This window comes from Pyricularia grisea (genome assembly GCF_004355905.1).
Source record: "Pyricularia grisea strain NI907 chromosome Unknown Pyricularia_grisea_NI907_Scaffold_7, whole genome shotgun sequence".
In the NCBI taxonomy this organism is placed as follows: domain Eukaryota; kingdom Fungi; phylum Ascomycota; class Sordariomycetes; order Magnaporthales; family Pyriculariaceae; genus Pyricularia; species Pyricularia grisea.
Window position 1 is genome coordinate 2,774,635 of NW_022156720.1, and position 23,860 is coordinate 2,798,494.

Below are 23,860 nucleotides of genomic sequence, written 5' to 3' on the forward strand. Positions count from 1 at the left end.
GACTAACTGTTGACATTTTTAGGTGAGTAACAGTAGAGGTTGCATCTAAGTTCATTTGTCTATATGTATTCCGTGTGACTCGACTTATTGCTCTGCAAGGAGTAGAATAATGTAGACAAAGCCCCTCTATAAAGGTCTGCTTTGTACTTGAAAGTTTGAATAAAAGAAACAAGTCGCCTTTGATACTTCAAATATCATTGATCCATGTCACAAAGAGAGAAAAAAAAGAAGAGCAGACTGTGAGAGGGACAAAGAACCAACCGAGTGAGTCGATTTACCCAACATTGAACACCAACAGCTACCGTAAAGGTGCATGTGGTCACAGCACTACACTGGTGCAACGAAAGCACCTCGTGGCGATACAACTATGGACACTAGCATTGATATTGATGACAATAGACAACCGGATAAAATGAGGGTGCGTATTTCCTTTTACGACTAAAAATCCCAACGCACTTGGCTCACTCATCGTGATGATGCTGCAGCATCAGACTTCGATATTATATATGGCACTAGGTATGTCGAAATCGATGCATCACAAATGTAATTGACTGCTTGCTAAAGAAAGCCTTTGTTTTTCTTGACTCTCCAGGCTCCTCCATTCTCTGCGCACGTCTTAGTTCTTCCTCAAACGAGCTGAGGGTCTTCATATTCTTACGATCGGGCAGCCTCGAGTTCGAGCTCAAGCTGCCTGATGCGTTCACTTTGATCCTGAGTCCCTGCACCGATCCTCTTCTTCAGGGTCTCGACTTCGTTGGTCAGGTGGCCAATCTTGTCGCTCTGTTCACCGATGATCTTGGTCTGCTTTTCCAAGAGCTGCGTGATCTGAGCAAGAGAGGCCTCTACTGATGATGAAGCCGCGCCTCCACTGCTGGTAGCTGGCGGAGCGACCGAAGATGATGCATTTCTGGATGCCGCTGGCGAAAAGCCTTGCGGGGATTTGATAGGGGAGGAAGGTTTGGCTGCCACTGGTGACACCGTCTTGATGGGCGCGGGTGGCTTGCTCTGTGATGCTGGGAAAGCGGCGCGAGGTGCTGGTCTTGAGACCTCCTCAAAGCTCGAATCTTCTGCCGCGTTCTTTGCGTCCTCCTCGTCGTCACTCTCCTCATTGTCTTGATACTTGGACGCCATGGTGGCGATAGATTGCTTCTGATCGCTCATGGATGGGGGCGGCGACCGTACGGTGGGCTTTTCCTCGGGCTCCTTCTGCGCAACAGGATTGGCGGGCGAAGCCGGTGTAGCAGCAGGTGCCGGGGCAGGGGCAGGGGGCTTGTAGTCCGCTGGCACCTCGACTGGAGCATTGCCGTCGTAAATGCTCTCAAAGTCAATCTTGGAAGGCAACGCAGTTTTACCCGACAACCACTCCTGCGCTGTCATAGCGGGCTTCAGGCCCACGGCAGGAGGGTAGATGTCAGACTGGAATGTCTCGGCACGTCGAGGTACGGTGAAGGAGATGGGCTCAATGTAGGCGTCGTTGACTGTCTTGTAGGCCCTCATAACCTCGTTCTCGTGAACCTGGTAGGCAGGGATATGTCATGTAAGCAAGGGGCTCCTCGGCGCGTTTTTTTTCTTCAACAATATCCTTACGTTAATGCCACGGCGAGGTACAAAGGCAATACCCCTTTGAGGATCCGCAGACTTGTATTCGGAAAGGAACTCAAACTTGTCATTCTCATACTCAAAGTATCGAATATTGCCATCACTGGAGAGATTCAGGTGAGTTAGTAAACGATCAGGGTATTCTATCAGAATATCTTGAAAACACCAAAAAAAAAGAAAACATTGACTTACCCTTTTCCAGCAAGGTACAAGCAATTGGAACCGTCATCTGCTCACGGGCCACAGTTCAGTACGTAGTCTCAGCTATAGCCAGGCCCAAAGCCTGGTTAAACACGGCATGTAGACTTACCCCAGAAGGGCATGCAGACTCCCGAGATGGAATCAAGTACATGGAAACCGCCGATAGGCTCCGTGTTTCCAGGCTCCCAAAGCGCCAACTGCCTCTCGCTCATTCGGCTGAATCCCGTGGTCGCGAAGCGGTTGTGCTCTCCCAGCCACACGACACGGCTGTTCTTGGCGCCCGTGTGGCCGGCCGCCTCGTGGACGGGCTTCTCCTGCCGCACGTCCCACACGCGCAGCTTCTTGTCCCTCGAAGAAGTGACCAGCAGGTTGCCCGAGGCGTTCCACGACAGGCTCTGGACGATGTCCGGGTGCTTTAGCGTAATGTGCGCCTGGCCCGTCGTCACGTCCCACAGCTTGATGGTCAGGTCGCCCGAGGCCGAGGCCAGCATCGACTCGGCGGCCGGGTTGAAGAGCACCTGGCCGACCTTGCGCGAATGACCCGTCAGCCGCGACACGGGCTCCACGTCCGTCGGCTCCTCGGCGTCGGTGTGTAGCGTGAAGCCCTGCGGCACCTGCCATATAAAGACCTTGCCATCGTCCGAGGCCGAGGCGATGACGTTGTCGTTAAAGGGGTGCCAGTCCGTATCGAGCACGGCGGCCGTGTGTCCGCGAAAGAGGGGGATCTGATCGGGGACTTTGCCCTTCTCGCTAAGTGGGATCACGGCAAAGGCGCCGCCGCCGCCGGACTCCCAGTTGACTGAGAGGTATTCGGGGTTGACCTAACATCGGAGAGGGTGAGGGGGCCCACGTGTGAGTCTCGAGCTCGAAGCCTGTGCGCGCATCTTCTATGCATTTATTGCCCTACGATGCTCGACTTTGGGCTGTGTGTTTGCGGCGCACCTTGACGAGGTTTGTGTCCCAAGCATTGCGGCTAATGTGCAGGTTGTCGTAGCAAAACTCCTTCCTCGTAGATTTGCCAAAAATGTGTCCTGTCGTGGCACGCCCAGGTGTGGGGGCAAGCTGTCAGCATCGATATCGAAGCATTTGCGCGCTGCAGCTACTGCATCTCGATCTTCTTTTGGCTCAATCTAAGCTTACGATATTTCGACGCGCGAACGAAGCGGCCCGCCATGGATAATGGGCTCTGACGAGAATCGGGTCGGATCGGTACTGAATTGATTCGGTTACAATGGCGACTGGCGAGGTGAACGGAGGGGTTTTCACGTCGCAAGCAGGTAAGCAAGCTATGATCAGCTAAAATCTAGTTGAGAAAAAAATATATCATCAATGCATGCAAAGATGGAGTTGGGCTTAGATGGATCAATGTCTGGCATGTTGCAGGTGCAGATGCTCCCTCCCTGAACGAACTGCGGGTTACTGCTGTCGATCCCCCCCAAAAAATCATGGAGCGCAGCCCACTCGTTGGAGAAAAAGGTGGGGGCATAAACCAGCCTCCCTCCTATACTGGTCGCATCAATCAACACACCACGTAATCTGTCTGTCTACTGTATGCCGGCCTGGTCTGACATTTACCTGTGTCTTTACTACGGAACGCCAATCCAATCAATCGCCAAACAAAAATTACTTTGTATCTTTGATATACTTTGTAGACTTCAAACCGGATGAAAGTTATATCAATTTCTGCGGGCTCTGCTAACTTCACCGTCCAATCAATCAAGTTGAGAAGAACAAAAAAGAACAAAAAAAGAATGAAATAAAAAAAAATACAGTAGTGTATCCCAGACACAAGTAAACCCCAAATTCCCAATGTCTTTCGCGGTGTGCACAGAAACAATTAAATGCCGTATCAACGCCCTCCTCGCTCGCGTTCGTGACTCCTTTTTGTGTAATACAGACGGGGCAAAGAAGTAGGTGGTAATGAGGGCAGACAAAGGAGAATAGAACGGTCGAGTATAAGAAGACCAACATATGAGTCTCAGTCAAGCCATCCTTATTCCTTCTCGATGAACCGTGATGCTCGAGAGACAAGACCACCCAGATGCCTTGGCAAAGATAATGTATAATGAAAAAATAAAAAAAGGGTGGGGGGGAAGGAAACTTCGGAAAGGTGAACCAAGTAACAAGTAGATAAGAACAATAACAAAAAGCCATGGGCAGGATGGGAACTTGGCCCAGGCCCCTGATCCTCAAACGCCTCATCCATCGCAACCCACCAAACGGCAGCCAACCATCGAAGCGTTTCTCATTCTTCTTCTCCTGCATTACCATTGGTAGTGCCGTTCGGTTGATTTGTGCCGTTCGTCACTATTTTGATCCTCGTTGTCGCCGCCGCCGCCGCCGCCGGTTGAGGCGTGCCGGTCGCCGTTGACGGGGCGACTGAAGTGTCATGGTCTTTGCTGCTACCAACCTCCAGTTCCTGCAGTTCCGGATGGGAACTGAGCTCAGCCTCGAGCCTCTCGTTGAAGAATTTCTAGAAAGTATACCAGTCAGCATTCGTCCAAGCCCTATCCTCATCACCTGCTACAAAACAGCTTGCTACTAACCTCTATTATGTTTGCATCCGAGTAGAGGATGCTGCCATCCTCATTGTACTGACGACAGTTATTGCAGAGGAGCTCTATGTCACTCTTCAGATCGCTCAGGTTGGTGTACTCCTCCTTCTTTATCTTGGTTTCAATCTGTTTCATTGCGATAGGCTTTGCAATGAACTGATAATAATCAGGGAAGTCGCGCTTGGGCGGCAGCTTGATGAAAGGACCGATGATAAGTCGCTTCAGAGGCTCATCATCCTCATCCTTGGCCTCGGGATCAATGTCATCAACCTCCAGCTCCATAAGAGCTTCGTAAAGATTGCCAAGACTCTTTTGCAGCAAAGCGCGATGGGGAGACCCGGTTTTGACTGCCTTTGGTCTTCCTTGTGGACCCCTGCGTTTCTTTGCAGGCGGCTCGTCGTCGCCATCCTCTGCCTTGCGCTTTTCGACATTCTTGCTGCCCGGTTTGCGCCCGCGCTTCTTGACAGGAGTTTCTATTTGTGGCTCCTCGGTGCTTGCACGACTGGCCGTAGGCGAGTTTTCTGGTGATGCGATTCCAGCCGCTAATCTCTTCAGCCGGTTCGTCTCTCTCTTGTCCTTGCGCGCCTGCTTACGTGCAGCGGCTGCCTCGGGACTGTCATCATCGTCATCAACAGCCATAAGCCATTGCTCTTCCGTGAGGCCATCGTCATATTTGACCTTGGTCCTTTCACGAGCACCGCGTCCCAAGATGGTTTCCTGTTCCTCCTCTACAGGGTTGCCATCGCCAAGGTAAATATCAGGTAGCTCATTTTCCGCCATAAGACGTGGAACGCCCTTGCATCCTGCGCCAGTTCCGTAGATGGGATCTTTAGATCTCTGCTCATCCATCTCCTGGAACATAGCGAGTTCGGTCTCGTTACGCGCCAGAATCATGTTGAGCTCCTCGTCATCCATCTCCTCCTGCTCACCGTTTTCTGCCATGTCGGCTGTTTCTAACAGGGTTCTGAGCATGGCATCACGGTCAGTTTCAGAGGACTTGTTGTCGAAACGACCTGCCTGGATAATCTTTCCGTCCATGTCAAGCTTAAACCGCGCACGATCTAGAATCTTCTCTTCAACGGAGCTGCTGCTGATCAGTCGAAGAATTCTGACTTCGTTCTTCTGACCAATACGATGCGCACGATCTTGAGCCTGCAAATCTTGATGAGGATTCCAGTCCGAATCGTAGATAATGACAGTGTCGGCAGTCTGCAAATTGAGACCAAGACCTCCAGCGCGAGTAGAAAGCAAGAACATGAAGTAGGGCGAGTCTGGGCGGTTGAACTGGTACAGCAAGTCAGATCGATCTTCTGACTTGGTGGTACCATCCAAGCGCAAGTACTGGATGCCTCTGAAGCGCAAGAAGTCCTCCATGATGTCCATGATCGCAGTCATCTGAAAGAACATAAGTACACGATGCCCTGAAGCCTTGTACTTGGGCAATACTCGATCCAAAAGTTCGAACTTGCCTGCGGTACGCCAAAGAAGATCGTTGCTGGTGTTGGTGGGGTTCATCTGATTCTCGACCTCGTCAAACACGAAGGGGTGGTTGCACAGCTTTCGGAGTTGCATGATCATGTTGCTCAGACCACGAGCACCAGTCTTGCCTCCCTTGCCATCGCTGACGACAAGCTTTTGGTGCTTGACCATTTGGTTGTACAGGCGTGATTGCAATGCTGAGAACTTGCACTTGATGACCTTTTCCGTCTTGTCTGGCAGGTCTTTTTCGACATCCTTCTTGAGACGACGGAGCAAGAAAGGTCGAAGAACCTTGTGTAAACGACGAATAACGAGAATCTGCTCTTCTTCCGTCAACTCCATCTTGTCCTGACCTCCGGTGTTGGCGAAGGGTGTGTTGAACCACTCATCGAAAGTCTTGGCGGACTTGAAGATGTTGGGCAATGTGAAGTTGAGCATGGCCCACAACTCTGCGAGGTTGTTCTGCAGAGGGGTACCGGTGAGAATGAGACGGAAACGGGTTTGGTAGTATTGTTGGATGGTTGAGGTGAGCTTGGAGTTGCTGTTCTTCATACGGTGACCCTCGTCAATGATCATGTGGAACCATTTGATCTTGCTCAAAATCGGGCGATCCTTGATGATGTACTCATATGTGGTGAGAAGCACTTGGAACCTGCCTTGTCGAATCTTATCTTGCTGCTGTTTCCTGGCGTTTGGCGGACCCTTGTAGACCACGCGAGTCACCGAAGGTGCCCACTTTTCAAACTCTAGAGTCCAGTTGGTCAATGTACTCAGGGGCACAATGACCAAATAAGGACCGTGCTGCTGCTTCTTCTCAATCAGATAAGTGATTAGACTGATCGTCTGAATTGTCTTGCCGAGACCCATCTCGTCGGCGAGAATACCGTTGAGGTTGTTGTTATACAGCGAAATCATCCATTGGAGACCCTTGATCTGGTACTCCTTGAGCGTGCCTCCAACCAGGATGCTGGCCTGCGCCGTGACCTCCTCCTTGATACGATGGGCCACAGCGTAGTAGTCGATCTTGCGGTTACTTTCTTCGTCATCCGAGTCTGGTAGTTCTTCATCATCGATCACTTCCTCTCCTCCGTAACGCTCTGCAGCTTGTCGCTGCTGCGCCTTCACCGAAGCAGTGAGCTGGTGCAAGAAGCCATCGGTCTGCCTAAGGAGGTGGGTAATTCTGGTGTCCTTGGCTTGGTCGAGCAGCTTCAAGTACGCTTCCTCGTCGTTGGCCTTGAGGGCTTGAAGACGTTGCTTGGCGTTGCGCTCAATACGCTTCTGCTCTTCCTTCTCAATGTTACTATGGTGGTTTGTCATCCAGCGGCCTAGCCTGCTCATCTTGGATTGTTGAGCTTGCGCTGACGCGTGCATTTCATTTCTGTGAGTGAAGACGGCTTGCAGGAAGTCGGTGTGTTTCTTCCTCTCACGAATCTCCCGAGCGTTACGTTGGTCCTTCTCGAGCTTCTCGGTTATACGGGCCTCGCGCACATTCTGTTTCTTCATCCGTCGGTAATGGCTGCGGTTGGTTGTCATTGCAAGGTTGTCATAGTTGATCATCAGGCGTCCCGCCTTCTCACGGAAAGCGCGCTGCTTAGAATAGAGTTGGATTTTCATCATTTCGATGATCGCTTTTCTCTTCAAACTCTCGTCGGGAACAACATCGTCTTGTGCCGTGTCCCAATGTGCCATGTTGCCTGCAAGCTTCTGCAATTCGTTGTAGCGAGCACTCATTCGGTTGAGAATTATGGTCTCTCTGTCCGACCGCAGCTGCTCAAAGTCGATCCCAACCGGCATAATGCCAGGTACGAATGGCCGATTGGTACGTTGGCCATGCTCAAAATAGCTGATGGACTTTCGGACGACGCCCTCGGTGTAGGGATCCTTGAAGCTCGTAAAGCCCGGCTGTTTGGGCTCCTCAACGGCGGGTGACTGGGTAGCATCGGCACCGTTAGGCAGGGCCGAGGGGCCTGCAGTGCCAGGACTTACCTTGGCACCAGCGGTCGGCGTTGCGCCCGCATGTTGCTCGGCGATGGCTGCTTGCCTCTGCTTACGCGCTGCTGCTATCAGTTGCTGTAGATGCAGAGGTACACCACTGTTCTTCCTGAGAAACCCAAAGGTCTTAAATTGCGTCCGAAGAAGCTTTAGTTGCTGTGGTGTAAAAGCGCCGTTGGATCTTGGGGCTGCTGACGGCGAAGCAGATGTGATAGGGGCAGCCGCATTGTTCGACGGTGTCGGGTTACCAGAGTCGGGAGCAGAATTTGGTGGAGGCTGGTTCGCTTTTGGGGCCTGTTCGTGCGTCGCTTCTGATGGGGCGCCGTTCGCGTTGCCGTTAGTCGCCGAATGTTGCATCTGCATCTGCTGTTGCTGCTGCTGCTGTTGTTGTTGCTGCTTTCGTATCTTCTGTTGTTGTTGGAAGTTGTGGAGAATCTGTGACAGCCTGGCAAATTCGGGGTTATTAGGCGGAACCCCTTGCTTCTTTAGTTGTTGATACCGAAACAGCATTTCCGACAGTTGTTGCTGGCCTAGCGACGCAGGCATTGCTGTTCCCTGGTGTTGTGGTTGCTGCCCAGGGATTTGAGCCTGTTGGGGGGAAGGCTGCTGCCCCTGCTGGGACTGTTGCTGAGCCGCAGGCATGGTCTGGACCGAGGCCATTGTGGCCGTTGATGTATCCAATCGAAATCGCGGGAGATCAAGGTTGGTGATCTCAAAGGCTATTGCAGCATCGGGCGCATAGCGAGTGTCGATGTGCAGGATGCGCGTCAAAATTAAATCGCGTCCCAAACGGTGATCAGGTTCGACGCGGACTTTGAAAAAAAAAACTGTGCTCAAGAAAGTCGGCGCGTCTGTCAGGTCCAAGTTGACGTGGGGGTTGAGCTAGGCCAAAGTCAATCGGATGACGCGAAAGGGAATCGACGTTGCGGTTGCGATGCGGCGCGTCGAAGCCAAGGGACTTGGGTTCGTTGAATTAAGCCGCGATGTGTCGAGATAACTGGTCGTGCTACGGTGCTTACTGAGTGAGTGTGGGGAGCGACGGGCAGATCGACCTGCGGCGCGGTGCGCCCTTCCTAACAAAGCAAAAGTGGACGTGTGAAAAATTCAAAGTCGAAAGGTCTATGGGGATTGAAAATTTGCAGAGAAATGGCGCCTCTGCGGGCGCGGGGGTTGCCAAACGTGGCTTGGCACGGAGCTTTGGTTTGCTGGTGATAATTCAACGATGATTAGAAGGTGGTTTCGCGGTTTTTTCGATGCGCGCACCTCGTCGACGGCCTCTGATGGAGTAGGTGGTTTGAAGGCCGACCGGGAGTCTCGTGTGCGATGGATAGCCGGTGGTATTTTTCAGAACGGCTGGCTAGACCCACCTCAGTCTCACACAAAAGCGGGCCAGGGGAGGAAAACGTCCTTCAAAAGTGCCTGAGGCATAAATTGCTTACAGCTTTTCAGAGACAGATTGCCTACAGCGTGTCACGTGCGTTTGGAAGCTGCAGAAGTCAGTCAACCTTGAGTGTTGGTCAAAGTTAGGTGCCTAGGTACCCGGTACCTACAATGCGGCAGCAATGTCAATTAAACTCATGTACCATTCTTATCTCTTTGCGCCCTTAGGGTGTGTAGACTTCTCCTTTTTAAGTCTGGCTGCTTCTCTGGACATTATTCGGTATATGGTGTTTTTTGTGCAATAATTCATTATATACGAATGTAAGCAATTCGTTCATTAAAAAAAAAAAAAAAAAAAAGACGATGCTTATTTTTTCATTTTCTTTCGCTCCGGGCCTTCCTCGACTTCTTCGTCGCTTTGTTCCGCGTACTGTGTGACCGGCTGGGTATCTTTCCATGCATTTGTGAACATAGGGTCCTTGGCAGCAACGTCTGCATATTTTAGCAGAGCCTCTCGAGGATCTTCATGAAGCATACGACTGAGAGGGATGTTTTCTTCCACGTGCTTCTCGTCTGGTTGACTTCTCCCAAATGGAGTCACCTTTGGAACCTGTGGTCTCCTGGGGTCTAAAGAACGCCCAGAGGCCGTTACACCTCCCCGGCGGCCGCCCATGGCACCCGGAGTGATGATAGAGTCGCCCGAGATACCGACGCTCTGATCCATGGTCAAGGCAGGATTATCATCAATGTGCCTCTTTTTCGGTGCACGCTTCATAACATCCACTGCACCGCGTGTAGACATGGTTGGATTATAGAGCACGTGGATTTCAGCGTTAGCGGAGCCCGTGACAATCTGGTTCAGCTTATCGTGCCAGTCCACAACTATCAGAGGAGATCCTGGTGTGACGGGTGTCACCAAATCTGGCCGGAGAGTTCCAGGATTCAAGATGTGAAGGTCGCCATTCGCCGAGCCCGTGATAATACTGGTCGAGTTTGGAGAATACTTGATATTGGTCATCCGGAAAGCATCCGACGTGGAAGTGTGAGAGGCTGTCACGACTGGCATCTTGAGCTTACGAGAATCCCACAGCTTGATGAGATCGTCACCGCCCCTTGTAACGATCATTCGGCCGTCTGCACTGATGTCGATTCCGCTGGTCCAGGTGTCAGGCTTGTGTGCAGCTTGTACCTCAGCTGCCGGCCGAGTGAAGGGGCCATCACCACTATACATGACAAGAGTGCCGTCAAGTGCTGCTGCTACTAGAGCGTTGTTCCCTCCCTGGAGTGGAGATGACCAAGCGACCGCAGTCATCTTGGAACGGCCCGCAGCACCCGCGGCCTTGGATTTGAAGACGATGATGTCCTTTTGTGACCTCTTGTTGTTGATATCCCATATCCGGAGCGTACTGTCGGAGCCTGCCGTGACACATAGATTCCTGTCTGTAGGACTCCAGGCACCAGCCGACACCTCACCTATGTGGCCCTTGGTGTTGTGCATGTCTCGAAGATACATGTCGCCTTTAACAAACTCGGCTAGGATGTCGCCGTCTCTTGACATGACTTTTGCTTGTGGATGCGCCGTGATGCAGAGAAAGTGGCCGCCCGACAGAGGGCTGAACATGATTTGGTTAATCGGGTGTGACTCTGCTGAGGCAGCGGACTTTTTGGTCTCCCAAGGGTCGACGCTCTTAAATGCGCGTAACGTGGTTGGCGTCATCGAGGCAAAATCGTGAAGCTTGATGGTGCAGTCGAGCGATCCCGTGCCTAGCCTCGAGCCTGCGGGATCCAAAGATACCGTGGTCACTGCCTTTTCGTGTGTCTTAAGCACGAGCTCATGGGAGACTGGGTATTCGTCTTCATCGGAGTCGGATTCGGAGTCGGAGTCGTCATCAGAATCGTCCGCGCTGCTGCCGTCAGAATGTGGCTTTGACTGCTTTGATACGGCATCATCCTGCACCTTTTTGCCTTGTTTTTGATCAACTGTTCGCCGGCTCCTGTCAATCTGCGCCGCGATATTCGCTTCTTTGCCTTTCTTGCCGAACGACTCGGGGAGGAATGCTCGCATAGGGTCGTCCTTGGCTAGACTTGGGCCCTCAACATCGAAATCCTCGCTGTCGCTCATATTGACGAATTTGAACTGGCCTGCGTGGCCGACAGGGCGAGACACGGACGGGGTATAAATCAAGCCCTCAGACTTTCTGGAAATGGTCGACCAGGCTAGACTTTATGCTTGCTGAAAATACATGTGGCGTTTGAGAACTAAATCTGATGTTCCATCTGTCGGCGCATTTGCCATTGATGTTGTTTCTCGGTATACAGTATGTTCTTAGCTATATATACTGTGGCTCATTACCCCCTGGCAAGCCAGATCCCGGCGTTGTCGCTCTTTAACCTTTTTGAACAAGCGTGCCTGCGCCGCGATGGTGTGTCTAATGGGATGCTGTAACTCAATTAAACTCACCCTCAGACGATCACGAAAACTGTCTAGTATCTGCGGGGTGGTTTTGTCTGTCTGATATTTTTTTTACTCGAATTTACAAATAGTCTATACCCGCCAATCATGCCGTTACCAGCTTCCGTGCTTCCTCCAATCTCCTTGCTTCATCAGCCTTCATCTTCTCCCACCGTCGTACCCTCGCCGGGATAACGTTTTCTCTTGGGGCTTTGATTTTCCAGTCAAGGGGTGCCTCTTTCCCAAGCGCCCTGATCGTTCTTAGCTCAACCAAGCTGTAATTGCCATCTGGTCTGTCGAAACAAAATGGCTCTATCAGAGATACAGGTGGGTTGGTGATGATCCGGACGCGCCGTAGTGGATTCGTCGACGCGGAATGTAACATCAGCGGATGCAAGAGGTAAACATCCCCAGCCTCGCCAGTTACCTCTACAAAATCCTCGCATGTTTGTGCCAGGTCAAGGAACCAATCCAAGTTGGCCTCTTTCTCAAAGTCTGGCTCCCCTCGCGGCACCATCCGCGGTGATACCCCCTCAGGGTGGTCATACAGCCAACGTGCAACCTTGGGCATCGCATCCGGGCAGATGTAGGTGCCTCCGCCACCGGGCACAACATCGGTGAACAGAGGGATGATCAAGAGACCCTGCTCTGGACTGTCCAGATAGTGGATGAAGAAGTCCCCATCGACGTGATAGTTGTCCAACTGTTTGGGCACAACTTCTTTGCCCTCGTTCTCGGGTGTGCCGAGATTCACGATGAAGGTATCCCGCCATGTGCGGCACCTGGAGTCTATCCGCTCCTCACCTCCGCAGAGCTCAGTCACGGCCGCCCACGCCCGAGGTGCGAATTCAGAGGCATCGAAATGGAGCTGTGCCGCCGGCATGTTGGTTCGCAGGCTAGACCAGGTACTCTTGTCAGTCGGCGACATGCCGAGTCGAGTCCAAACATCCTTGGTGGCATCCTCGGCTTGCTCTCTTGTGAAGGCTTTTGGTATTCTGGCCAGCTTGGTCAGTTAAATGACTTTGGTCCAAGTTACAAGAGAATAGGACAAGGTGCCATTACTTTACCCAGCCCTTTTCAAGGAAGTGCTCCTTCTCAGCCTCGCTCAACGCTGGGGCAACACCGTTCATCTTTAAAGAATAATAAAATAACAACACACTACTATAAGCCAGTCTGTTGGCAGTTCATACAGCTAATAGGTCGTCGGTATTTATTTTGACATGCGAGACACCATCAAACTTATACTCTGGATCTTGGGACCTATTCATCCGGGAAGTCATGGGTCTGCCCCCACGAAAGGAATTATAGTAGTAGTAATCCTGTGCGGGGGAACGGTGCACTGCCGGAACTTTCTTCCGACGTGGCGCTGCCATCCAAATAAAACTAAGTCAAAACAGGTAGGTAACAAACAGATGCAAGAGAATGTATGGGCTAGTCTAGTCATTATTTGGCTATATACGCGTGGCAATGCCTACCGGAATACGTATCAACCATACTCGTTCACTCGCATTTAAACTGTGGCGTACCCAACATGTTGTGCCAATGAGTTGTGCCGCCTATTTGGGTATCTCCGCTTGGACGTGTACTGGATAGAACTGGGGGATATTTTACTCGGCTAAATTGGCATGTAGTCTTTGAAGAAGCGCTGTATGACACTGTGCGCAGGGACCAATTGAGAATAGCAAGCTGCGTGGGGCTACCTACATGCAGGTAGATCTCGTCTTGGTACCTACCTACCTAGATAATATCAGCAATTATCGGGCCGTTGGAGTTATCGTGATAGGTAGGTACATATGCTTATTGAAATGATGAACAGCTACCCAAGCAGGTTAAGTAAAGGTAACAACTGTCTCTAGGTACCTTTACAGTGAAGGCAGGTACATTCGATAATTACCATGTAAATGTGATTTGGTGTTGGTGCTTGGAAGGAACTCCCTGAGACCGTGTTTGGAGGCTACTGGCACAGTGTCAAGAGATGTCGCTTTTTGCGCGGAGGATCTTAACGTTTGCGACAGGCAACCATTTGACTGCCGTCCAACCATCAATCATACTATCGCCGAAAATTAGCCTGTGCGTAGCAGACTGTTAGTATCAACAAAATTTGTTCCTATTCAACTTCTTCGTCATGGCGGATACGGCGATCATTCTCCCCGACCCTGGAGTTGAGGAAGAATACGCGTCTTCCGAAGACTCTGATTTTGCGCCAGAAGATACCGCAGCCCGCGAATCCTCACCTGACGATTCCGACGACGAGGATGTGCCGCCAGACGTTGCACCTGCGACTGCGCCCAAGCGCAAGCGGAACGCTAACGACGACGAACCACAAGATGTCGGTTTCGAAAACTCTGGAGACGAGGCCATTATAGAGAAGGCCAAGACAAAGCGGCAGAAGAAGGTCAGGAAAGCGAACCAGGATGGGGACGAGGGTGGTGATGGTGGTTTGATCAAGACACGCAGTCAGCGAGCGCAAGAGTATGGTTTTATCTTACGGGAATAACTGGCCTAGGAACCAGATGCTGATGTTACTTAGGAAAGCCGAGCGGAAGGCAATTGCCGTCTCTGGCCCTGTCACCGTCGACGTCGATGCACTATGGGCCCAGATGAATAACCCAACCTCTGCTGCTCCAGTGAGCAGTCAGGCAGATTCTACAACCGAGGCCGAGGCCGCTGCAGGTGCTACAGTCAATGCTAGAGATGCGGACAAGACAGCTACCACCGAAGCTACTACCCAGGTTCCACGAATGATCAAAATAAAACGTACATACAACTTTGCCGGGAAGGTTCACACGGAGGAAAAGCTCGTTTCGCGAGACTCCGCAGAGGCAAAGCTATATCTTGAGTCTCTGGGAGAAGGTGCGACACCAGAGGCAGCCGAAGAAAACGGCGATCAGCCAAGGAGGAGGCCCAAAAAGGCATTCCGATCTGCATTCGAACCAATATCGGACCAGCTGGCGTCTCGCAGAGACCTGAACCTAGGAATAGCGGCCAGGATGGAGGCCAGGGATCTCGCAAAGGATGCCAACGCCAAGAAGCTCACAACAGTCGAGAAGAGCCGCATGGATTGGGCTGGCTACGTTGATAAGGAGGGCATCCAGGATGAGCTTAAGCTCGCTGGCAAATCAAAGCACTCCTACGCCGAGCGCCAGGGCTTCTTGGCTCGTAGCGAGGCACGGAGGGAAGACGATGCAAGGAAAGCTCGTATGGCTACGCGGGTTTAATGAATTTGTGTTCACGGGCTATGGGTAAGGGCCTCAATCTCTACCCTATATCTTCGATTTCCCCTTCGTGGCCTGGGAGCTGTCATACCTCCGCCCTTCATCATCCTGCTCTGCCACGGTAAGGTCAGGAAGATTCACGGGCATTATGCGCCGCGGCTGAGCACCAGCTACGACCGAATACGCGGAAAAGTCCGTGACGCCGGCATGATCTCTCAAAAAGTCCTCATCGAGCGCCAGCATACCGTTAACCACCTTGGCAGGTGCTCTGAGAATTTCAAGAATGGCATCGGAGAAAATCGTCGGCTTCCTCAAGTCCCTGGCCTCGTCGGGGTTATCCCTGGTAAACGACTCAGTGGCTGCCGATTCTATGGCCTACAAGCGGTCAAGACATTAGCACCCAGCTAAACACAGGTCGAGGGACTCCAGGATACTCACCACAGCTGGCCATAGGCTTGTGATAGCCATGTCATCCAGGCCTTGTCGTTCAAAGTCCATTGCCAGGCCCTTGGTCAAAATGGACATGGCAACCTTGCCCATTGCGTATGCTGTCTTCCCTCGGAAAAACCGACTGTATATCGGAGGGCTCACCACTAAGATCCTACCTTGACCCTGCTTGGTCATATGCGGCAGTGCTGCTTGGATTGTGGCATAGAGTCCCTCTGGGTTGACACGCTGCATCAACTGGAACCTCTTTATCGGAGTGTCCGCAACAGAAGCCCACCAGATGGCACCAGAGTTGTAGATCAGGACGTCTATTCGACCATATATCTGCAAGGTTACTCGCGATAAGTATATGTAGTGAGTATCTCACAACTGTCATGTGCTCAATTGGTGACCACCATCTTACCTCAATAGTCTGCTTCACCAGTCTTTGCACGGATTCGACATCCCTGGTGTCGACCTGAATCGCCGTCGCATCACCACCAGCAGCTCTGATTTCTCTTTCTACCGTATTGATAGTCGATTCTGGTGATTTTGGATTTGGTGGGAATGGCACGACCTTGCTTGCATCACTCATAGATTTGGCAGCCACGATGACTTTTGTCACATAGCGAACCGGTTGTCAGCTGAACTGTAATTAGGCACTGTTGCGTGCATGCTTGTTCCTGACCCTTATACTTATTCCTGGCTAGGTCAAGTGCGACTTGGCGGCCGATGCCTCTGGAGGCCCCGACTACCAGGGCAACTTTGGTGTTTGACTCCATCATGTAGTTGGTTCGATTCAGGTAGCAAATGGGTTGAAATTATTAACACGGCTTGTTGATTCGCAAAGCGGAGTGCCTGGGAGTTATTCGACCATGTACGCGCAGTCCAATTTAATGGTCCTGGAAATGCAAGATTTCAGGCTTTGGTGTTGTAATAGTGCCGAACAAAAGTGTATGTATATAATCGACGACGAACCTGAGAATGGCATGTGGTGCTGTCCAAACCAGCCAATCAAAAGCACGTGATTCGGCGTAAGCTCACCTCTACTTACAAATGTGCCGAGGCACAACAACATGCTCCTCTCATATACATAAAATCATTACCTATGGAGTACCTACCTTGGTATATACCCCGCAGCTTATTTGGATTATTCATTTGATTATATCTTTTCAGGGCGATAGTAATCACCATGACGAACGGAAAGATCAAATGCTTTCTTGACATTGGTACGCCTGAACCATTCCCAATGTTCCATGTCTTACCTACCTCTCAACATACATGCTTCGAGCTGTAGCAACCCTGACTGACTATGAGTTTTGGTTATAGCCTCCTACTTCAGCTACGTTGCCTTTGCCGACCTACTGCCCAATCTGGATCTGTTGGCTGCTCATGGCATTGAGGTCGAGTAAGCTACCAATCATTGGGTTGTTCATTAACTACCAATGAGTATAGACTGGCGCACCCGCATGTTGAACGCATCAGCTTACAACCCCGTTAGATTCGTCCCGGTTCTGATTGCAGGTATCAACACCAAATCAGGTAAGACCGAATATTGGCCAATTATATAATAAAAAAGATACAATTTCTATATCCCGACTAAACTCTTTTTTCACCATCCAAAAAAAAGGCAACAAGCCGCCATGGACATTGCAAGCAAAGGCCAAATATCTGCAGTACGATGCGGATCGGGCAACAGAGCGAGTTGGAAAGACCGGCATCTCATTCCCCAAAGACTTCTTGTCCATGGCCTTGACCGTGCTTGTAAGTCTCTTCCTTGCACAGCCCCGCCTAGGGATTGGGTTCAAGGGTAGCGAACCTCACATCACTCACCATTTTCCATTACGAATTCAGCCGCAGCGAGCCATGCACTACGTCAAGCGCAGTTACTCCACCAAGCAGTACCTGACTGTGATGCACTACCTGTTCCACGTCTTCTGGACGCCGCCGCACAAGAACTTGACCAAGGAGGAGGTCTTGAGGGAGGCTCTGGCGAGCGTGCCAGCTGACTTCCCTGGTCAGGGTGCTCCTATGTTCACATCTCAGGAGGTTGACGAGATCCTCAAGGCCGCGGGGACGCAGGAGTACAAGGATGCCCTCACGAGCAGTACCGATGAGGCCGTGGCCAAGGGGGCCTTCGGGGCGCCTTGGATATGGGTAACAAACGCCCATGGTGCACAAGAGCCCTTTTTCGGGAGTGATCGGTAGGTTTTCAGAGATACCCTTATATCCTAGTGTGGAAAATGAGAGTATAGAGCTTGTCAACTAACCATGAATGTAGCTTCAACCACATTTACAAGTTCTTGGGCTTGCCATTTCGCGACATTGAGTTGCTCCCGCCGACAAAGGAATCAAAAATCTAATTTTGATTATTTGTATGGTCAGCCGACCCAATGTCTGCGTTTGCATGTCTTATTCTGGCCACTCTTCTTAACATGACTAACTTGGCTCAGTGGTTGCGTTTGTGATTCTCGTCAATATTAAATGGGCTAGGATCTGTCTACGTACTTTGAACTACTACGTTGCGGTACACGCGATGCCATAAACGTTAGCCAACAGTTTCTTCTTCCATGTTTTCAAGCAAAGACTCAAAGCTATCATAAACCAATTGAGAGCCAGCAAATTGTTTCCATATTTAGTGCCCCTACAACACGTTCGTTCAAAATCAACTCGCTGGTTCGCATCGCAAATGCGCCTCAAATTCTCAACTTGGCCGTGCTTATATGTCCGTCTTAACACGAGAGCTTTCGCACTTAATCAGTTTGCATGGTGCAACATCACTGGGTGTATCGAGTGGCCTCTTAAAATTCCTTGAATGTGGTTTCAAAATTTGTTCTGCCTTTTGTGAGACGTAGGTAGACTTTGCCTGCGCTGTCACCACTTCCTGTGCAACTGGCGCGGATATTGAGGGGAGCTCTTGGATGATTGGCAAAAGAACTTCTCGCGGTTTCCAACCAGTCCTTATCTCCTCTTCCATTTTCGAAAGTACAACATGGTCGCTTTCGGGACTTGAGAACCACTCATGATGCACGGCTTGCGCTGCAGTGATGCGGTCACTGGGTTGTAGCGTGAGGCAACGGCTGATGAAATGCCTCCCAGCTTGTGAGATGCTGAAGCCTCCAAAAGTGGTGCTGAGTTTGCTGTCCAACCATTGATCTATGCTTGGGGCAGCTCCCATTTCTTCAATGCTGCACTCTTCCCCCGTCATCAATCTGTGTGGAATAATCTGTCAGCGTACAGTATGCACACTTCGCAAACAGTATACTCACTTCAGTGTCACAACTCCGATAGCCCAGAGGTCAACGCCAAATCCATGCTCGCAGCTGTCAAGGAGAAGCTCTCTTCTCAATCATATCAGTATTGTTTACGAAATCATGAAGCCTCGGGGTTTGTACTCACGGCGCTTGGTGCCGGGCTGTACCGACTTGCGATTGAAGACGTCCTTGACTCCGGGTAGCCGCATGTCCAAAGTCACAGATTATAATTCTAAAGTATTATCAGGTAAGGGTCAGAGTACAACATCGATATTAACAGAGCCCTGCTTCAAAGTTACGAACCTATCCGTAGGTGATGGGCACACTGCACAGAGAATGTTCTCAAGCTTGAGATCGCGGTGGGCTATACCCTTGGTGTGCATATAATCCAGAGCCAAGACAACCTGCCGAACTACCCATTTGGTTTCAAGTTCGGAAAGGCATCCCCGAGTGATCAAAAGTGAGTAGAGATCACCACCTGTGGCAAGCTCGGCGAATAGAAGGCTAAGCACACAATTGTTAACCTTCCGAGCAAGAACAATTTACGACTTTAATAGGCCGTCTACTAACAAAGCTGTACTTGACCGAAAGGCCTGCTTGAAGGCCATGATGTTGGGCTGCGGCGTTCAGATACAGTTTCCGTGTAACGGGTCCATTGTCTCACATACATGATCCAATTGACTGAGGATTGCAGCCTCTCGCTCAGCGCGTTTGATGTAGTCGCCTGAAAGTCTGTCCAACTGATGAGCTTTACACTTTGGTGGGTAACAGTTCGTCGGCAAAATTAGCAGACTTATATGGTCACTTGGAAGGCTACGCGCAGAAAAATACTCCGACTTTGAACAGCATGCCAAATAACTCACCATGAGTTGCTGATGAGTTTTTCTGTCCTCGGCAAGGAAGACTGTGGCATAAGCTCCGCTCCCAAGACTTCGACTCGTGATTTTGAAGTGCTTGATGGCCTGTCCCTTGGTGTCAGGTTTTTGCCTAGAGACAACAAACTAGAAACCAAAATTTACCTTTGCATCCGTCGGCCGCAAGGGTGGTAAAGAATTCTTGATGGTACTGGTGATGTCTTCGTCTATCGTGAACCTCCAATACGGCTCGATCGTCACGGAATCGTAATTGGAAAGCAGTCTCCCAGGAGTCTTAAGTGTCCCTTGTCCGATAATATGGCCGTTTACAAAAGTTCCGTTGGTCGATTGTCTGTCCCTGACATAGACCATTGGGCGATGATCTGGACCGTCGTCAAACATGATGACATAGAATTCAAGATGCTTTCTGGAGACAGCACTGTGCACGATGGCGACATCATTAACGTCTGGCTCTCGGCCAAAACGCAGTAGCTGTCCAGGGTAAAGGTGGTATGAACACAGGGATGAGGGCGAAACGCTCCGATCCTCCAGGATCACTCTGACGGACGAACCCGTCGAGTCCGGAGTTGGCATGGTGGCCAGGTCAAAGGTTGGTCAATTTATGGACTTCAAATTCAGTTTAACGTGGTTTATTTCAATATTCTGATGCAAAATATGAGCGGGATTTCAGAACAGTCTTGTAGGAAGCAGATGGCGGATGAAAAAGACATGTGTGCCATGAGCGGACAACAAGAAGCTTATCTGCTACAACAAAATCATGTAAACATTTCCTCGAGACATGATGACTGTGCCCAAGCTCTTCCGGTGCGGCAAGTGCCACAAAGGAGCATGGAAACACCCATAATTTGGACATGATTGCTGGGACATTTTTAGGAAAGAACGACAAGTTTGTTGACGGATAGCCCTTGGCTGGGGGTCCTCGCACGAACAAATTAGGTCATGGCATAGACAAGTCCTACATGGAAGGAATTACCAGCAACGGCGCTTGAGTGAAAGTAGGAAATAAGTGGATCGGTCCATTTTATGGTCACGTGCACTTATTCCATCATAACCTCTACTTCTACGCACAAAACCGAGCTCGAGCTTCTCAACTCCCCTCTCTCTCCCCTCTTCACATCACCTCAAACCTCATCTCCGAACAAAGGTACGTTGATACACCAAAACATCATATCGCGTGGCTGCGGGCAGTCAACTGCATCGTCTTGCGCAGTCTCAATTGCAACAATTGTACTGCGCAGACTTTCGCGCCACCATCCAATTGCTGTATATTGATCACGAAGCTGACTCCAAGTTACAGCATCAGTTCAAGATGAGAGCCAAGTGGAGAAAGAAGAGAGTACGACGCCTCAAGCGCAAGAGAAGAAAGATGAGAGCTCGCTCGTAAGTTTCCATTGTCGCATTTACAGTGTTGCTGAAACCAGACTCTAATTCCATCGAACGCACAGCAAATAAACGACTCGAGCTCACTCAGCCGCACCATCCGGACGCGAGACCGCCAAGCTAGACAACAAAACCAGCACCACCTCGGGTAGCGCTCATCAATAAAGATGATATTGCTCAGCACAGTGGAGGGGAGCATGGAACTTGGATCACGAGAGCTCAAAGGAGGAAACTGTTAATCTGTGGTTGAGAAGCAAGAATCGTTTCAGAGCAAAGCAACTGTTAAGGCACCATGAAGTTGAGCTATTCTACTGCGCCAACCTTTGCGAGATAAATCGTCTTGCCATAGTTATCAACGTCAATTGGAATTCAGATGTGCCACATGCATGCCTTCGCTACCTACTTAATTATGATGACGGCACCCGGTATTTTTATTCTATTTGTTTATCCGGGTTTGTGATGGCCATTTTCCCAAACCATTCAATCGTCTTGGCCAAGCCCTAAACGACCAGCCCATATTGCAAGTAGACATGCAACAATCGCAAGTTACCAAGTCTGATGTCAATCGAAGCTTGGAGCTCTGTTTCGAAAGCGGGGTTTCAGAACGGTGCGACTCACCGCCTGCCAGATTGGGCTGATAACGGCAAAGCCGATAAGGATCTGCCTCAAAATTTATTTTCTAGACATGCGCAGACTAATTGATGGGTCGCCTCTAGCGTAATGTAGCATAAACATCATTGAACCCTCCAGAGACTAAACAATATGTCGGACAAAAAAAGGAAGCGCGCCGAAGACGGCTCGTCTCAAAAGAAATCTAAGAAGGCTGCTGTCGACGATGCGGCATCGTCCTCCGCACTGCCGCAAAACATCAAAGTCTCCTCGCTGGTGAGGCCAAAGCTTTCCCCGCCCGTGATAGGTATGTTTTCCCTACTCGTGTGCGTCCCCCAGGCCTGTGAGAAGAATCTTACTGACCGGGCTTTATTGCAGCCACGGCACCTGGACTATCTGTATCACCTTCGGTTCAATTCAACCCATACACCAAACTACGTAAGGCATCAAGTAAAAGCCGAAATGGCCCTGTTCTTGGCGATATACTCCTGCACTCGTCTAGCCACAGGTCGCTAGACTACACCGCTCGTGAGGAGCAATCACAAAATGGAGAGGGCTTTTTGCGCCACTACATTGGTGTGTTTGACCCGAAAACGGGCGAGCTGGAAGTGGTCGAGGCTCGAAAGGTCACGATTAGGGGCTCGGTGCGTTCTCAAGAGGCGCCTGCTGAGGCCATGTCTGCAATCGAAGAAAAGGTAAGTTCCACACGAGTACTCTTACGGCAGAACATGAGACGGTACTTGGGCATGTACTTACATGTAGTGCAGACAAACATGGACATGAGGACAGACTTAGGGCAGGCCTTTGGAACCAAGAAGGCCAAGAAAGCCCTTGTCTCCAGGGTCGAGAACGCCATCACTGCTGCCAACAACGCCTCAAGTCGGGACTCTGGTGCCGGCGAAGCTGCATTGATGGCAACCATAAAAGCGGCGGCGGCAAACATGCCAACGAGGGACGAACTGCAGGCTGCGGTTGACGGTGCCAAACCGGTGCCCAAGGGCAACTACGACGCCACTGAGATCCAGGATGTGTACGATCCTGATCAGATTATTGGCCCCGACGTGCTCAGCGCCATCCCAGTTAGAGACTGGCAGACAGCCAACAAAAACGATGAAAATGTGCAGCTCAGCTCCCGCTATGTGGCTAACCGTCTGCGTCGGGTGGGAGAGCATGCCGAATCGCTGAAGAGGTTGAGGATACTGCGATACCTTTACTTTCTCATGACTTTCATCAAGATAGCCAAGCCTGGAAAGGGTGGTGTGCGGAAGCTTCCACCACGTGATAAGCTTAGAGAGGCATTAAGTCCAGCTCCAGATGTGGTGCTGGATAGCCTTCGACACAAGTTTGCAGATGGAAGCCAGATGCGCAAGGTCCATGCAGACTTAATTATGACGACATGTTGCGTGCTTGCAAGCATCATTGACAGCTTTGAAGTGGACACATTTGATCTAAGGGAGGACCTGCAGTTGGAACAGAAGCAACTGAACTCGTACTTTGCCGAGATTGGAGCTCGGACGAAGCCGGTGGTCAACGGCGACAAGAAGACGACGATTGCTAAGCTAGCACTGCCTCTACAATTTCCCAAGGTCAGCATGGGTCGGAGGAAATAAGAAATGAGACTGTGGTAGTGAATAAACACTGGCAATTGCTATGGGTGCACTGTCATGTTGGTAAATGCACTTTTGGAACAACTTGTGCTTTTTCATTGTGGGTTATAGAGCATAGCGAGCGGGCCACCTTCAAAAGGTTCAAGATGGCAATAAGATTCAACCAAGCAAATCGGGCTAAAATGAAAGTTGTGTATGTTTGTGTGTCTCTTGAAGCAGACCTGGAATTGGAATTGCTTCCTCGGCGCAAAGCTTGGCTACGAACTGTTTTGTGGCTTTATTGGCGGCTCCACGACACCGTTTCGAGATATGTTAGGTATAATCTGTGGACCGGATGGTTGACAACGAATAAAATGACATCCCGGAAACAAGAGCCTAGGCTGTATGCCGGCTAGCGGGTCAAGCTGTCAAGAAGCCACAATAGCCCGTGTTCCCTTTCTAGCATATGTACCATGCCTTGGGGTAGCGCAAAGATATGTGGGCTCTCCCCCTTACGCCTTGGTAAGAAATACAGTAAGTAAATGTGTACCGATGTAGAGCTAGAACTAGGAGCTTTATTGGAATAATGTTTGCGGGAGACTCATGCTTACCATGTACCTCGTAGATAAGGTATGGAGGTAAGATAAGGTAGATAGATGGGTAGGAACAGGTATGTGCCTGGGTAAGTGAACAACAGTCTGACCCCGCGCAACCAAGTGCTCCTCCCCTCCCCTCACGTTGCCAGGTCCTATGTCCCATAATCCAAGTTAGCCAGGAGCACGAAGTCTGGGGTCGTCCGATCCACTGACAATTTCTTGCAGATCAACCCCTTTCGACAACACTTCATAGGGCTGAAC

General features: G+C 50.6%; 11 protein-coding genes across 11 annotated transcripts; 4 read left to right on the forward strand and 7 right to left on the reverse strand.

Annotated features, from left to right (window-relative positions):
• Positions 1-335: 335 nt before the first annotated feature.
• PgNI_09843 (uncharacterized protein) lies at positions 336-3,134 on the reverse strand. The gene is made up of 6 exons (XM_031129824.1): positions 2,941-3,134; positions 2,743-2,831; positions 1,910-2,621; positions 1,792-1,828; positions 1,588-1,702; positions 336-1,515 (listed from the first exon to the last, which is right to left on the reverse strand). The coding sequence occupies exons 1-6, from the start codon at positions 2,972-2,974 to the stop codon at positions 655-657; spliced, it is 1,848 nt and encodes a 615-aa protein (XP_030977596.1). The 5' UTR covers positions 2,975-3,134; the 3' UTR covers positions 336-654.
• A 261-nt stretch (positions 3,135-3,395) lies between these two features.
• On the reverse strand, positions 3,396-8,486 carry PgNI_09844 (uncharacterized protein; the record flags this gene model as incomplete). Its single annotated transcript, XM_031129825.1, has 2 exons — positions 3,396-4,273; positions 4,347-8,486. The coding sequence occupies 2 exons, from the start codon at positions 8,484-8,486 to the stop codon at positions 4,046-4,048; spliced, it is 4,368 nt and encodes a 1,455-aa protein (XP_030978157.1). The 3' UTR covers positions 3,396-4,045.
• A 1,087-nt stretch (positions 8,487-9,573) lies between these two features.
• PgNI_09845 (uncharacterized protein) lies at positions 9,574-11,328 on the reverse strand (the record flags this gene model as incomplete). The annotated part of the gene is made up of 1 exon (XM_031129826.1): positions 9,574-11,328. The coding sequence occupies one exon, from the start codon at positions 11,326-11,328 to the stop codon at positions 9,574-9,576; it is 1,755 nt and encodes a 584-aa protein (XP_030978158.1).
• Positions 11,329-11,681: 353 nt separating this feature from the next.
• On the reverse strand, positions 11,682-12,851 carry PgNI_09846 (uncharacterized protein). Its single transcript, XM_031129827.1, has 2 exons — positions 12,721-12,851; positions 11,682-12,653 (listed from the first exon to the last, which is right to left on the reverse strand). Exons 1-2 carry the CDS (start codon positions 12,786-12,788, stop codon positions 11,765-11,767), a joined length of 957 nt encoding a protein of 318 aa, XP_030977589.1. The 5' UTR covers positions 12,789-12,851; the 3' UTR covers positions 11,682-11,764.
• An 870-nt stretch (positions 12,852-13,721) lies between these two features.
• PgNI_09847 (uncharacterized protein) lies at positions 13,722-16,324 on the reverse strand. Its single transcript, XM_031129828.1, has 5 exons — positions 15,988-16,324; positions 15,724-15,914; positions 15,312-15,644; positions 14,189-15,248; positions 13,722-14,130 (listed from the first exon to the last, which is right to left on the reverse strand). Exons 1-4 carry the CDS (start codon positions 16,082-16,084, stop codon positions 14,922-14,924), a joined length of 948 nt encoding a protein of 315 aa, XP_030977590.1. The 5' UTR covers positions 16,085-16,324; the 3' UTR covers positions 13,722-14,130; positions 14,189-14,921.
• Positions 13,784-14,876, forward strand: PgNI_09848 (uncharacterized protein; the record flags this gene model as incomplete). Its single annotated transcript, XM_031129829.1, has 2 exons — positions 13,784-14,130; positions 14,189-14,876. The coding sequence occupies 2 exons, from the start codon at positions 13,784-13,786 to the stop codon at positions 14,874-14,876; spliced, it is 1,035 nt and encodes a 344-aa protein (XP_030978161.1).
• Positions 16,325-16,412: 88 nt separating the features above from the next.
• PgNI_09849 (uncharacterized protein) lies at positions 16,413-17,989 on the forward strand. Its single transcript, XM_031129830.1, has 7 exons — positions 16,413-16,528; positions 16,629-16,707; positions 16,801-16,841; positions 16,930-17,063; positions 17,154-17,503; positions 17,581-17,674; positions 17,753-17,989. Exons 1-6 carry the CDS (start codon positions 16,492-16,494, stop codon positions 17,660-17,662), a joined length of 723 nt encoding a protein of 240 aa, XP_030978162.1. The 5' UTR covers positions 16,413-16,491; the 3' UTR covers positions 17,663-17,674; positions 17,753-17,989.
• A 29-nt stretch (positions 17,990-18,018) lies between these two features.
• On the reverse strand, positions 18,019-18,762 carry PgNI_09850 (uncharacterized protein; the record flags this gene model as incomplete). Its single annotated transcript, XM_031129831.1, has 3 exons — positions 18,019-18,511; positions 18,569-18,622; positions 18,668-18,762. 3 exons carry the CDS (start codon positions 18,760-18,762, stop codon positions 18,019-18,021), a joined length of 642 nt encoding a protein of 213 aa, XP_030977674.1.
• A 45-nt stretch (positions 18,763-18,807) lies between these two features.
• Positions 18,808-20,001, reverse strand: PgNI_09851 (uncharacterized protein; the record flags this gene model as incomplete). Its single annotated transcript, XM_031129832.1, has 5 exons — positions 18,808-19,057; positions 19,124-19,170; positions 19,222-19,308; positions 19,417-19,515; positions 19,573-20,001. 5 exons carry the CDS (start codon positions 19,999-20,001, stop codon positions 18,808-18,810), a joined length of 912 nt encoding a protein of 303 aa, XP_030977672.1.
• Positions 20,002-20,451: 450 nt separating this feature from the next.
• On the forward strand, positions 20,452-21,317 carry PgNI_09852 (uncharacterized protein; the record flags this gene model as incomplete). Its single annotated transcript, XM_031129833.1, has 3 exons — positions 20,452-20,572; positions 20,726-20,808; positions 20,874-21,317. The coding sequence occupies 3 exons, from the start codon at positions 20,452-20,454 to the stop codon at positions 20,958-20,960; spliced, it is 291 nt and encodes a 96-aa protein (XP_030977851.1). The 3' UTR covers positions 20,961-21,317.
• Positions 21,318-21,547: 230 nt separating this feature from the next.
• Positions 21,548-23,364, forward strand: PgNI_09853 (uncharacterized protein). The gene is made up of 3 exons (XM_031129834.1): positions 21,548-21,724; positions 21,796-22,112; positions 22,185-23,364. The coding sequence occupies exons 1-3, from the start codon at positions 21,571-21,573 to the stop codon at positions 23,025-23,027; spliced, it is 1,314 nt and encodes a 437-aa protein (XP_030977671.1). The 5' UTR covers positions 21,548-21,570; the 3' UTR covers positions 23,028-23,364.
• Positions 23,365-23,860: the final 496 nt, after the last annotated feature.